The sequence below is a fragment of the Corapipo altera genome, unplaced genomic scaffold (genome assembly GCF_003945725.1).
Source record: "Corapipo altera isolate COAL_440 unplaced genomic scaffold, ASM394572v1 24b, whole genome shotgun sequence".
NCBI classification, from domain to species: Eukaryota; Metazoa; Chordata; class Aves; order Passeriformes; family Pipridae; genus Corapipo; species Corapipo altera.
Genome location: NW_020884888.1, coordinates 12,122,018 through 12,134,322, shown reverse-complemented (window position 1 = coordinate 12,134,322; position 12,305 = coordinate 12,122,018). Strand labels below are relative to the sequence as shown.

Below are 12,305 nucleotides of genomic sequence, written 5' to 3'. Positions count from 1 at the left end.
GAGTTCAAACTATACTCATGGCTAATTCCTCTGAAATTATTTGGCATATATCACAAGACACGGCTGTATAACAGGTATCATTCTTCTGATTGGATTTAAACACTCTTACTGAAATTTAAAATGACAGTTGCCCAGAGTCAAAGAAAGTTCTCATGAGAAGTCAATCTTAAGACCTTCTCTGACAGAAGGCAATGCAATTAGTTCACTTTAATTCTTACTATATGATCTGACTTTCCTCAGGTGCCCTTTCATGTCTCTCTATGAGCCCTAATGACTCTGGCAAAGTTTCTTGCTTTAGATGTGCAAGGTTTTCAGGTTTTAATGCACTTGGTAAAACAGCTCTCAAACCCTCTATCTTAACAGACTTCTATTTTCTTTGCTCTTTCCAGTCAGTTTTCCTTAATCCAACAGTTTCTGCTTCTTAGAAAACATCTTCCTGGTCTATGTCCTTCTGGATAAGAATCAGTGCTATCCTCACAGTCAGCACATGACAGCACAACCACTTTAGCATTTTAGCCTTTTGGTTTCCACCTGAAGAAGCTTCTCAAAATTGAGATGGTTTTTGAAAATTTAATGTTACAATAGTTTACATTTTTCTAAACATCTTTGCTCAAACAAGGTTATTGGAACATAGTCACAAAAAGACCAGCTCTGATACACATAAAACAAGATCCTGTATGCTGCTTCTGTATGCTAATCCTGGAGTAACTTCTCTACTAGTTGAAGGAATAATGTGGTGTCTGAAAAAACAGGTAACAATGGGACATTCAGCCACCCAACACAGGGATAGCTTTTACTTAAGTATGTTGTCCACAGAGCCTCTATGATTTTCATAAACTCCTCTTAAGTCAGGACTGTGAGACAGTATTTTAATCATTAGGAACATAATTTCCATTTGCAGCACATGATGTACATGCAGATATAAGTAACAGCCTAACTCTTTCTTTTTTAATAGCACTTCCTTCAACATATAGTTAGTCAATTTGCTCGATTTTCTTCTGGCTTCTTAAAGAATTTGGACTCCCAACAGCATCCCCGGACCTAACTATCTTCTATAACATTTTAAGATGCCTATGGGATTACTTTTCTAGCAAATGTAGGCCTTTTAATCAACTATTTCACGAGGCAGTTTTATTATATTTATAGAAACACTGGGAAAGAAACCTGTTGATGAGCTGTAACTGTACTCTTAATGCAAGATGGAAAAGATTAGAACACAGGGATGAAGAAGAGAGGATACTTGTACTTGCTACACTATTCAGCTTGCTAATTTTAACAGCCTATTCACCAATGCTGTTACTGGCTAAGCACAGCAAGCATCTGCTCCTTGCGGGCTGAGCTACACAACAGAATTAACGCCTTCTGTTTATCAAAAAATCAGCCCTTTTACTGGTTTAGGAAAGGCAGACGCACTTCTGCTCTCCAGGTTAAAATAAAACTCAGGTGACATTCTCAGACTTTTGTAACGGTTTTTCCTTAAAGGCAGGTATCTAACAAAGGAGAGCATGTACTTTATTCTAGAACTATTATTATACATAAGACTGACTTATTACTTCAAGGGCTAACTTCATTGCACTGGAATTGAAATACTCAAACAGCATCAACAAATCAGAAGGTGAATGAAAAGCTACAGAGACTGTTCCCTCAAGTAAGCAGCCTCTTTCTTTTCAGCATGTCTATGCTATTAAGCACATGAATTTATTCTAAAGGAACAGACAGAAACATGACTGCATCCTTTATATGGAACAACCAATTATTTTTAATAACATATCCTCTACTTACTAGAATGAGTATTTTTCTAACCAGAGTCTAACACATAATCAAAGAATCGTTATAAAAGGAAAGAAAAGATGACACAGTTAAAGCATGTGGGTGTAACACTACAGGTGCGTAGGAAAGGGAAGTAAAGAAATGGGGAGGTATAAGCAGTATTTCAACAGAATCTTTGTTGAAATAAAGGTTACAAGACATAGAATACGTTCTTTCAATGAAGCACAAATTCCAAAACACATGTGAGGACTTTGCTGTCTTGAAACATTGAAAGGTACAGCAGTCACTGCACCTATTTTGGAAATCTGTTGAACTACACCACCTACAACTAGAGCAAAGCACAATTGCATTACCATGGAAATGCAGGTGAAATCTCACACTACAACAATCAAAATGCATTCAGTAGTTGAAATCAGTCTTACAGTCTAAGGAACACAGTTCAGTGAAATAAAGGAGAACACATATATAAAGAAAGAAATGTGAAAGAAATTGTATATTCTGAGACACGGACTTTTCCAGTATGATCTGAAATTAGGACATCTGCAAAAGTTGCAAAATTAAAACAATGACCATGAAGAGGAGATGAACTTAAAATTCTTCTCTTCCCACTAAACTCACAACATCCATCAGATGCCTTTAGCCTTGTATACTAGTCCTCCTCAACACCAGTAAGGCTCAGGCAGTAGTAGCCTATACCATATGCAATGTTCTAAGACTACAGATAAGAAAAACTATGTAAACAGTGTTACATTCAGACTACACTGCTGCAGCAAATCAGTCTCATATTACTAGGTAATTCAGGCAGCAATTATCTTTGACACTGTAATTGTATGGAAGGTAGAAAACTACAAAGACTGGTAGAATAAAAAAAAAAGAAATCTCAACTATATAGAACTTACAAATCAGAGCTGTGAAATGTTTTACAGACAGGTACCCTAAACACCACACTCAAATAAGAATCAAGCTTACTTTGCAAGTTAACTATTACGGAGAGAATGGAAGAAAAAAGCACTTTTGTTTTCATCCACAGAACAAAGAGTAGTTTATAAAATATACTGTACCTTTTCCACAAGAGACCATATTGTTCTTACTTCCCCTCTAAGCTTCCCCTTTGCCCCACAGTCTTTCAAGTCAAAGCCTGTCCTAATTTTAGACCAAATTTCTTGCCAATTAGATTTTACCTCTTAGGAACACTTTAATAGTTGATGTGCTCAAGAAACTAAGCTTGTTGGACTGATTTACACTGCAAATTTCCAGACTTAAGTAACAGAATTTGTTTGCATTTTGAAAAAGAATCAAAAACTAATGTATTTTTGCAAACTACATCAAACCAATATAACTCAAGCAACTACATTATTAATGGTTAGATGTCCTCTGAAAAAGCTGCATTATAAAAAAATATAAAAAATAAGCAGATGTACATCTCCAGTTTAATACATGGCAAAACAGACCCACTATGTAAGCTTCTGAAGTACATTACTCCTGACTTGGACTGCTGGACTTCACCACACCACCAAGAAAATACCACAATTATTTTGTTGTACCAGTGAAGGAGAACACCATATGTTAAACCTTGAAACTGAATCAGCAAGTTTGCTATGCCAATAAACAGAACCACTAAACCCCAAAATTCCTGTCGTAATACCATTCTTTTCCAAATGCCCAAAGATAGCAAGTGATTAACATCCCAGACAAGTCAGATGAAACACAAGAGAAGAAACACATTAGTGATGAGAGACTAATTATGCCCACGCAGATCAACTATGCATTACACTAGGTTAGCCACTGAAATGTTTAAGAGAAGCAACTCTTGACATAATCCCAAGGAGCAGAATCTAATTCAAAATGTATCCATCAAAGCACCACTAGCAGCAAACCCTGCACATTCAAAGTCAGCATCTCTGCAAGGCAACAAAAGCTAGAAAAGCCTTCTCTGGGTTTCAGTACTGCTGAGTTCACCATATAAAAGAGGAAGCTCCTTAAGTTAAGAATCGTAACCAAAAGAATAAGCTGTTTCAGTGACTATGAAAGAGATCGCACTGGTTGTTTAGCAGAAACGAGCATTACTAATCATGTTTTAGGGGAAAAAAGAGCTTCTACCACCTTGTCACAGGATTCCATCAGAAGATGTCTTCAGAAACCCTGAAGTCATGTACAAAGAGGAAAAGAGGATTGGAAGATTAAGGATATCAAAAACGATTATGAGGAACAACTTAATGAGATGCAAAGCTATGCTTGAGAAAGGTTAAACTAGTTCAAGAGCCCCAAAACCTGCTTCTGTTAAGTGAATTAAGTGATCAGAACAGAGAAAGTCAAGTGATCCCAATGTGTGACACGCAGAGAAGCTAGTAGTTTTTTCTTTTTTTTTTTTAATCCTTCAGAGGTTTCCCTGATCCATAACTACATAGAGAGAACTTATCACAAGCCAACTTTTCAGTAGAAAATACTCCATAAAAAAATCTGTTCCTGATAATTTGGTATTCACCAAGTTACACTCACTCGATACTGCATTTGTATCAGAATAACACTAAGCAGTTATCTTTTTTTTAATTTAAAAGCATTAGTTTTTACATTCAAAATAGTCAAAGTAGCCAAAAGTAGAATCAATGCAACACAAATAGTTATGACTGTATCAAGATGCTAATATAGCTAGCATAAATGGTAGTAGTGTCACAAAAAAAACCAACCAAACCTAACAAAACATTAAGAGCTACTTGAAGAATCAGTGATCCACAAAGGCAAATCTGTTATCTATCTGGATTCCCAAACAGCATTTGACAATGGCCCCACATGCCCTTATGCAGGCTATGAAGAAACTAAGCTGATATGAGGGTGAAGACTTGATAAAGAACTGTTTTAAACAAAAAACAAACAGCTCTATCTCTCAGTTTCCGTATTAAAGGAAGATCACCAGTGAAGCTTCAAAGCACAAAAACAACACGTAAGTCTCACATTAGTAATCAGGAAACAAAGTACAAGATAGAACAAGACAGCCCAACGTGCAGGTACACCACGACACTATCACACACAGGACTGGTGCATGCAAGTCCCAAAGATAAACCAGAACTGCAAAGCATATAGAAGGGAAAAACATCCAGAAGCAGAAAATGGTTTCAACAGAAGAAATGATTAAACAGAGTAGAAAACAAGACAACTGTCAGGTGATTCAACTTTTCCCACTCCTTTTTCAAGTCAGCTGCAAAGAACACTCATGGACTGCCTCAGTGATGCACAGAGCTGTGACTGGCAGCAACTACAATCCTAGTGACAGCCTCAGGAAAAAAAAAAAAAGGGATCCTTACATAATGCATAGCTTAACCAAGGAACATCTACCCACAGGTCACTTCTGATCCCAGATCATACAAGATCAAGACATTCACACGCAAAATCCACAGTAAGTAACAATGCATTGCCTGTAGCCCAGGTAGTCCAAGAACCATACATCATTTAAAGCTAAGAGATGCTTCCAGGAAATATCACCACAGGGTCATGTTGATTTATTCCTCTACCAATATTTGGCACTGTCCTCTAATGGTCTCACCCCGTACAGCTGTTGATGTTCTTAATGCCAATTATCTCTACTGCCAAAGCCTAACAACTGGCAAAAACATCATGAAGCTGATGCCAGGATGAAACTGGTCCAAACATGTCCCATTCTCCTTTATACACAGATGTGAGCACCTGTCGTGCAAAGCCTTCTCATGTTTTACCACTGTAGCTCAGCCCTTCTGACCTCTAGTACCTCTACTGACTCTCAGTCTACTGCTGCCAAAACAGTCCTTTCATTCCACTGCCAAAAGCATCAGTCTCTATCCATGCTAGGTATCCACTTTACAAGGAAACTTTGGGCTTTACCTACTCTAGTCAACTTACCTGACCACAGAAAAAACAGATGTTCTGTTCTTTTGATATTCATCCAGCAACTACCCTTGAACTTTGCTGTGTACCAGCCTCTAGGCATGAAAACAATCCATTCAACTACATCCCGCTGCTCTCTCCAGAAATTTACTGTGACTAACAACCAACTACTCCCACGCTCCTCCTTGCATACTACAGTATATACTGCCTAGTTCTGCCCTGATCTTGTAGTCAAACAAAACAAGAACTGAGTGCACAGCACCAGTGCTACCTGCCTGCTACATTAACGCCTCTACTACAGGTACCCACCTAACACTGAAGACAGCAGACACCATGGATTTAACAGCAGTGTGGATGAAGCACAGCCTACTGTGTTGATTCTTTATCAGAAGGTGTTGGAGCAAGACAGCACTGTTATCTACGGGATAAGTTAAGAATAACCGCCCTTGAGAAAGCCCTTACAAAAGCTGGACACTCCAGTGCAGACACTAAAGGCATCATAGAGGTTCCAAAATTCTTCCAGCTCAAAGGACAAGAAAACAAAAGTTGCAAAAGGGGCTAAAAATGTGGCATCCCTACACATTAGTTTACATCTGACAGCTCTGACAGCAGCATAATAAGATGCAAGGGCTGACAAACACGCAACTGAAGCTATGCAAGGTCCTGAAGCAATGTATTTCTAACAGTGCATTCCACAAGCCCATAATTTATCTTGGTCAAAGTTCAGCAATATATCAAAAAAGCAAAAAACCCTGTAAGATGGGAATTAGAAACACTTCATACAGGTGAAGAAATAAAGAAAACCTAATACAGGCTTAGCATACAGTAGCACCACCACACCTCTAGAGATCACGTTTTTTACACAGTACCATTCAGCTGCAAACTGGTGAACACTAAAGCAAGTCTTCTGGGGAAGCATTGTCATAAGCTTACCTTGTTTATGAGAACTCTCCCTAGGTACCTGCTGTGGTCATCAGGGAATGCTGGCCTGAATCCTCCTTCAGCCTAAGGAACTGCAGAGGTCTTTGCACTCTTGTGCTCTACAGCAGAATTTCTGTGCCATTATCAGGAGATGATTAAAGACAACCAGCTATGTAGGGCAAAAAACGAATGCAGTAAGTCATCAGACACTATGCAACACTAATTAGTCCAGGCAGAGCACCATTCCAACGTATCATAACAGTTCTGGTACCCAAACTAATCCTCAACAAGCCAGTTCTGTTGTTTCTGCACAGCACTGTAATGTGCCAAGCAGATATGCCAGGTATTTCACTGCTAATCTCAATCAACATCTACAATTAGTCTGAACATTTAGTTGAAAGCATTAAGCAGAACAGCCTCATGCTGTTAAAAATGCTTTAATTCTTTACTTAATTCATTAAATTCATACTAAGGAACAAAATAATTAAATCTGATATGATTTTATACGATTCATAAGCTATTCGCTACATCTTAAGAGAAAGCACTCTTATTAGCTCTGTGTCCAAATGTGGGACCTGTGAGTCCTTAGTAAAAAGTTTAGAATAGCTTGATGCCACACTACGAAATAAAATTTGAGCACCTTTAAACTCTCTGGATGCTTATATTTAAGATAGTCTTTACAGGAACAGGAGGTATTTGCTTAACAAAGAATTCAGACCCTAAGATACTAAGCATAGTTTTAAACCACACAAGAGAATATTTCACAGTACCAAGAAACAACATGTAGCTCTGAACAGTCACAACAGTATGGACTAACCTCATAATATTAAAGAAAACTTCTCTGTCTTGCACCTGAAAACAATCATTTTGTCATCTGTAGTCCTAAACTAAACTCAGGCATATAGGAATTTGCACTTTGCCGTATTAATCACACCGTTGAAGCCATATTATTCCAGTGCTTCAATTTCCTCATACCTTACCTCCCAAAATTCTGTAAAAGCATGACACAGAACAATCTAGGGCATCCAGAAGTATAGCTTTAGGATGAAGTCTAATCAAGCACAGCTACTCACACTTGTGTTTTATAAGAAAATTTCCTTTTCAAAGATTGCCATGCTGCTGTCAAAAAGTGCTGAAAGCACGAGTCCACTGGAAGAAAAGGAATGCTGTATAAAAACAGAGCAAAACGCAGACTTTATTGCATACAAAGTTCCTAAACATCACCACACCTACCATCACAAAGCCACTGACTATGAGCAACTTGAGAAAAAACTACAATGACTTGTACTGCTACAGACCATCTCCAGCTCTGAATGCAAAAGCAGAGAGAGCACAGTACTGTTTCAAAGCACGCAAACAATTCATCAAAAGTACTGCTGCAGCCTGGGAGAGGGCAAACAGAGATTATCCTTCTTAGGCTGTTACCAAAAGACAACACAGTAACACCGTGAGCTACTGTATATTACTTGGAAATTCCAGCACGTTGCAGAAAAACATTTCTTTTGATAGCAATATTCACAGCAGAATAAGCTCTACCATTCATGTACAGTGTAAGCATAATAGCATCTATGATCAAGTCTTTCTTCCTATAATTGATGCCCAAATCAGACTGCAACTGAAGATTTTAAGGATCACATTTGTCAAGAGTTGAATACACCAGTCTGGCACTACCGAAGATGCTCTATCAATAGGTCATGAGATATCGAAGTGATACTTCAGGACCAGGCTGACAGTTCCCAGGAACAGCAGGCAGCTAAACAGGAATATAAAGGACCCACAAGAAAGTCCTGCAGGGATCTGTTCCCACTCCAGCCTTTTCACTGTAATTTTTATTTGCATCACCTACACCAGTCAGGCTTTAGGAAAATTATGTTAAACTCAGCAGTAGTTATGACTTACTACAGAAGATAGATACCTAAATCCACCCTATCAGTGACAGTATTCTCATTTAAATCATATAAGTAATTCATAAAAAATTACTAGCACCAAACAGAAAATTATTCTAGAATACACACTTGTCCAAGATTCACCTTGGGTAACAGAACTCTAAGGCAGAAACTGCTTCTCATATTAGGTCTATGGTTTCAGCATTGATGCTCTCTTTCAGCACTACCTCCCTGCTACTTCAAGGAAAGCTCTGGAACTACAGGATCACATATGCTGTAGGTTACTGATACCCCACTCCTACAATCAGGTCCCACTGTAGTAACACAGATCCTTGACAGAAGACCAGGAAACACACCTTCCACTTTCAAAGCTTTTTAGCAAGACTTGTCATTAAAATATCAGCAAAAGAACTACTTGTGTTTACAGAACTGAACAGTGCAACCAGATCTCAGCTAAACAATTTTCTCACGTACGGATTCTCTATAAAGTTATACTTGAAGAGTGGCATAACCAATATTAAAGGAAACCTAACAGAAAACAAAAGGGCAAAAGATTAAATGTAAATCCATGTGATTGGCATAGGTGGTGCTGCCTAACAACTACAGGACAGAACATGTAATGCCTGTATTTGATTCCCAGGTTCGCCATAGATCTGCTGGGTGACCTTAGGCAGCTCCCTCCTCTGCCTGCCTGGAGATCTGCCTCACTGATATCTACTTGTCTTACACAGACAAATTAAAAAGTTAACTCACAGCTCTACTCCATCTCTTTGGAAAAAACCCAAAAAATTCACACTATTTTTAAGATACTGCTGGAATTTTAGACGTACATCTGAATATATAGTATAGGGCCCAGAGCTCCTAGCATAAGAACCCTCTTAAAGATTCCAATTCTAGCTTCCTGTAAGTAATTTGAATTTGCAGTGTCAGTCTGGAATTAAAAAGCAGCAGTCACAAGTCTTGTCCTTCCTAGGAGAGGCCTTGGTTTGCAAAAACAGAACTTTAAAAATATCTTTTAATACTTCAGAATAACTTTAGTGTACTCAACACCTGACAGTAGCACACAAAAGAGAAAAGGAAGACGCTGTTCTTAAGTTAAATCTCTCACTTAAAAATCCCCAGTTCTCAAAGGGCATCCTGTTATCTTTAGCCATTTCCCCTCTACAAATATGCAGTGCCTTTACTCCACAGGTATCCAAGGGTCTTGGATTTTAGGAGTTGCAAGAAACTATTTTTGAAGTGACATAAGAAATCTGCTATGGTCAGTCAAGGCAGCTAGTACTTTTTCCAAGAATAAAATAACCTTAATGTTAGAAAGCAACATTTTGCCTTGACTGAATGAAACTTGACAGGTGAAATACAGCAATCACACTGAGCGTCCCAGAGGGGCTTTGTTCAAGTTTAGTCCCTTCTCCACGCCAATCAGATCAAGCTGAATACTCAGCCTTACTACCCACATATATATATGAGAAAGGTATGGCCACAGGATAGGGTAAACTTCATAAAAGTGTTCTCTTTCGAAAGACAAGATTTCAGTTCAGATACTGGCTGGCTCAACTCATGCTAGCACTAGAACACACTTGAGAGACATGTTTTAAGATCACAACGACTTTCATGCTTATTTCAGACAGAACTCAGCACCTCCCTTTCAAGTGATGTTCCTAACACTCCTTGAGCTAACCAGTTTGCTACAGCCTAAGCAGAGTCATTTAAAAATGAGTACAAAGGTTTTCTTTGACTTCCACTGAACTGAAGCCTTCCACTTTCCCCTTACAATCCGGATTGGCCCCTGGGAGCTTTGACAAGCATCCCTCACCCATCCTTGCTTTATTTATTGCAGGTGACCTCTGATATTGGCCTGGCAATTTCACCTCTCAACCTACTACAAGGTAAGGCCTAACCCCCTGTATCCAGGGTTTCCCTGGTCCTGTCTGAATCGCTACTTCGTCCAGGAGCCACCCGGCCGGCATAGAGCAAGGTGATTTATAAAAGAGCACGGTGATTTACGAAAGAGCATGGGTTTGTGCCCCGCCGCCTCCTACCCTCGGCCTCGCTGCGGCGGTCGGCTCCAGAGGAGTTCATGTGACCCCAACCCAACGCCCCCGAGCTCGGAGGCGCCCCAGTAGAGGCGGCCGAGGCCCCCCTTCCCTCTGGGGCTGCAGCAGCCCCAGGGGCCACGGCTGCTCACCCCTGCACGCCGGGACTGTATTTCCTGGTCTTCCAAGGAGTGCCGGGGCTTTGAAGCGCCGGCTGAGGCGGCTGCCGCTGCTGGTGGGGGGAGTTGTTGACGGCGACGCCGCGGCTGCCCGAGAGCAGGTAATTCATCCCATAGGTGCTGGCTTTATTCTCCCGTTTCCTGCGGCCCGGGTGGTACTGGTGCTGCTGGGGAGACGCCGGCTGCGGGTGGGGGCTGCGCGCCAGGTGCGGCGGCTGGTGGTGCCCGTTCACAGCGTTCACTTTGTTCTCGTGGAAGTTAAAAAACTCCCCGGGTCCGGCCCCGCTGCCCAGCAGCCCGGGAGGAGCCACCGCCACCGCCCGGGGGCCGCAGGAGGAAGAGGAGGAGCCGCCACCTCCGCCGCCGCTGCACGATCCCGAGGAGGAGAAGCCGGGGCTCTCGGTGCCGGACTCCACCGACGAGCAGGAGGACGAGGAAGACACGGACGGCGACTTCTGCAGCCGCCGCCCTCCCTCGCCGCCGCCACCGTTCACCGCCGCGGGGCCGGCGGGGGCAGCGGGCACCAGTCCGGTCAGCAGGGCCGGCGGGGAAGGCGAGGGCGAAGGCGGCGACGACGAGGAGCAGCAGTCGCCGGGCGCTCCGAGCCGCACGCAGCCGTGCCCGCGGGGCGGAGAGGCGGCGGAGTCCAGCGCCGGGGAGTTGAGGCAGAGGTAGTGCGGGAAGCTGGCGCCGCCCCGGCCCCCCACGCCCTGCGAGGTCTCCCAGATCTGCATCCACAGCGCATTCGCGGGTCCTTTCTGCTCGGGCTGGATCCAGGCCACGCGGGGATCCATCCACGCCCGCCCGCCGCCGCCGCCCCTCACCGCCCGGCCAGAGCGCTGCGCCGCCGCCCGCTCCCCGGCTCGCTCGCTCTCTCTCTCGCTCGGCCCGGCAGCGGCGCTAGACGCGGGCCGGCAGCGGCCTCATGTGTCGCGGGGAGGGAGGAGGGAGAGCGGCTGGACGCAGAGCCGGGCGAGGCGAGCGCGGCTCGAGAGGAAGCGGAGGCGGCGAGAACTGTACCCGGCGCTGCCCGGAGCGCTCCTCTCGCCGTTCCAATGTGGCGTGTCCCCCTCGCCCGGGCCAGAACGGGCACTGCGCATGTCCCGCAGATTTTAAACCTTCACCGGAGACGGCCGCCCTGGCAACCGCACATGCGCGGGGAGCGGGAGGGAAAAGGGATTGGGAATGCTTCCCCCGCCCCGGCCGCCCGCCCGCCTGCGCCGGCGCGTCCAGAGCGGCCGTCCTTGTGCGTGGCCCCGGGCCGGGAGAGCAGCTGGGTATCCTGCTGGAAGCGGGAGCGTGCTTGGCATCTCCTCCGTATCTCACAGAATGGGTCGTCTTATCCAACCTCCCTGGTCAAGCAGGGCTGTCCTAGAGCACATTGCACAGGGTTGCGTCCAGACGGTTCTTGAATATCTCCAGTGGGGGAGACTTCACAGCCTCTCCGGGCAGTCTGTTCCAGTGCAGAGTCACTCGGACAGTTAAGAAATTCTTCCTCACGTTCGGGTGGAACTTCGTGTGCGTCAATTGCTACCCGTTGCCTCTTATTCTGTTGGTTGGTGTAGTGGGTTGACCCTGGCCAGATATCAGGTACCCACTAAAGCCACTCTGTCCCTCTCCCTATGCAACTGGACAGAGGAGAGTCAAAAAACCAG

At 43.3% G+C, this 12,305-nt stretch overlaps 1 protein-coding gene across 5 annotated transcripts in view; it reads right to left on the bottom strand.

Moving 5' to 3' along the window:
• TENT4A (terminal nucleotidyltransferase 4A) overlaps positions 1–11,773 on the bottom strand; it is a 59,954-nt gene extending 48,181 nt beyond the window's left edge. For 4 of the 5 annotated variants that reach the window (XM_027643956.1, XM_027643957.1, XM_027643959.1 and 1 more), the window contains exon 1: positions 10,624–11,773. In XM_027643956.1, coding sequence (XP_027499757.1) covers positions 10,624–11,444 — 821 coding nt within the window. In that variant the 5' untranslated portion in view covers positions 11,445–11,773. The remainder of the gene's footprint in view (positions 1–10,623) is intronic. The other variant, XM_027643958.1, reaches the window with a different exon arrangement.
• Between the last annotated feature and the right edge of the window lie 532 nt (positions 11,774–12,305).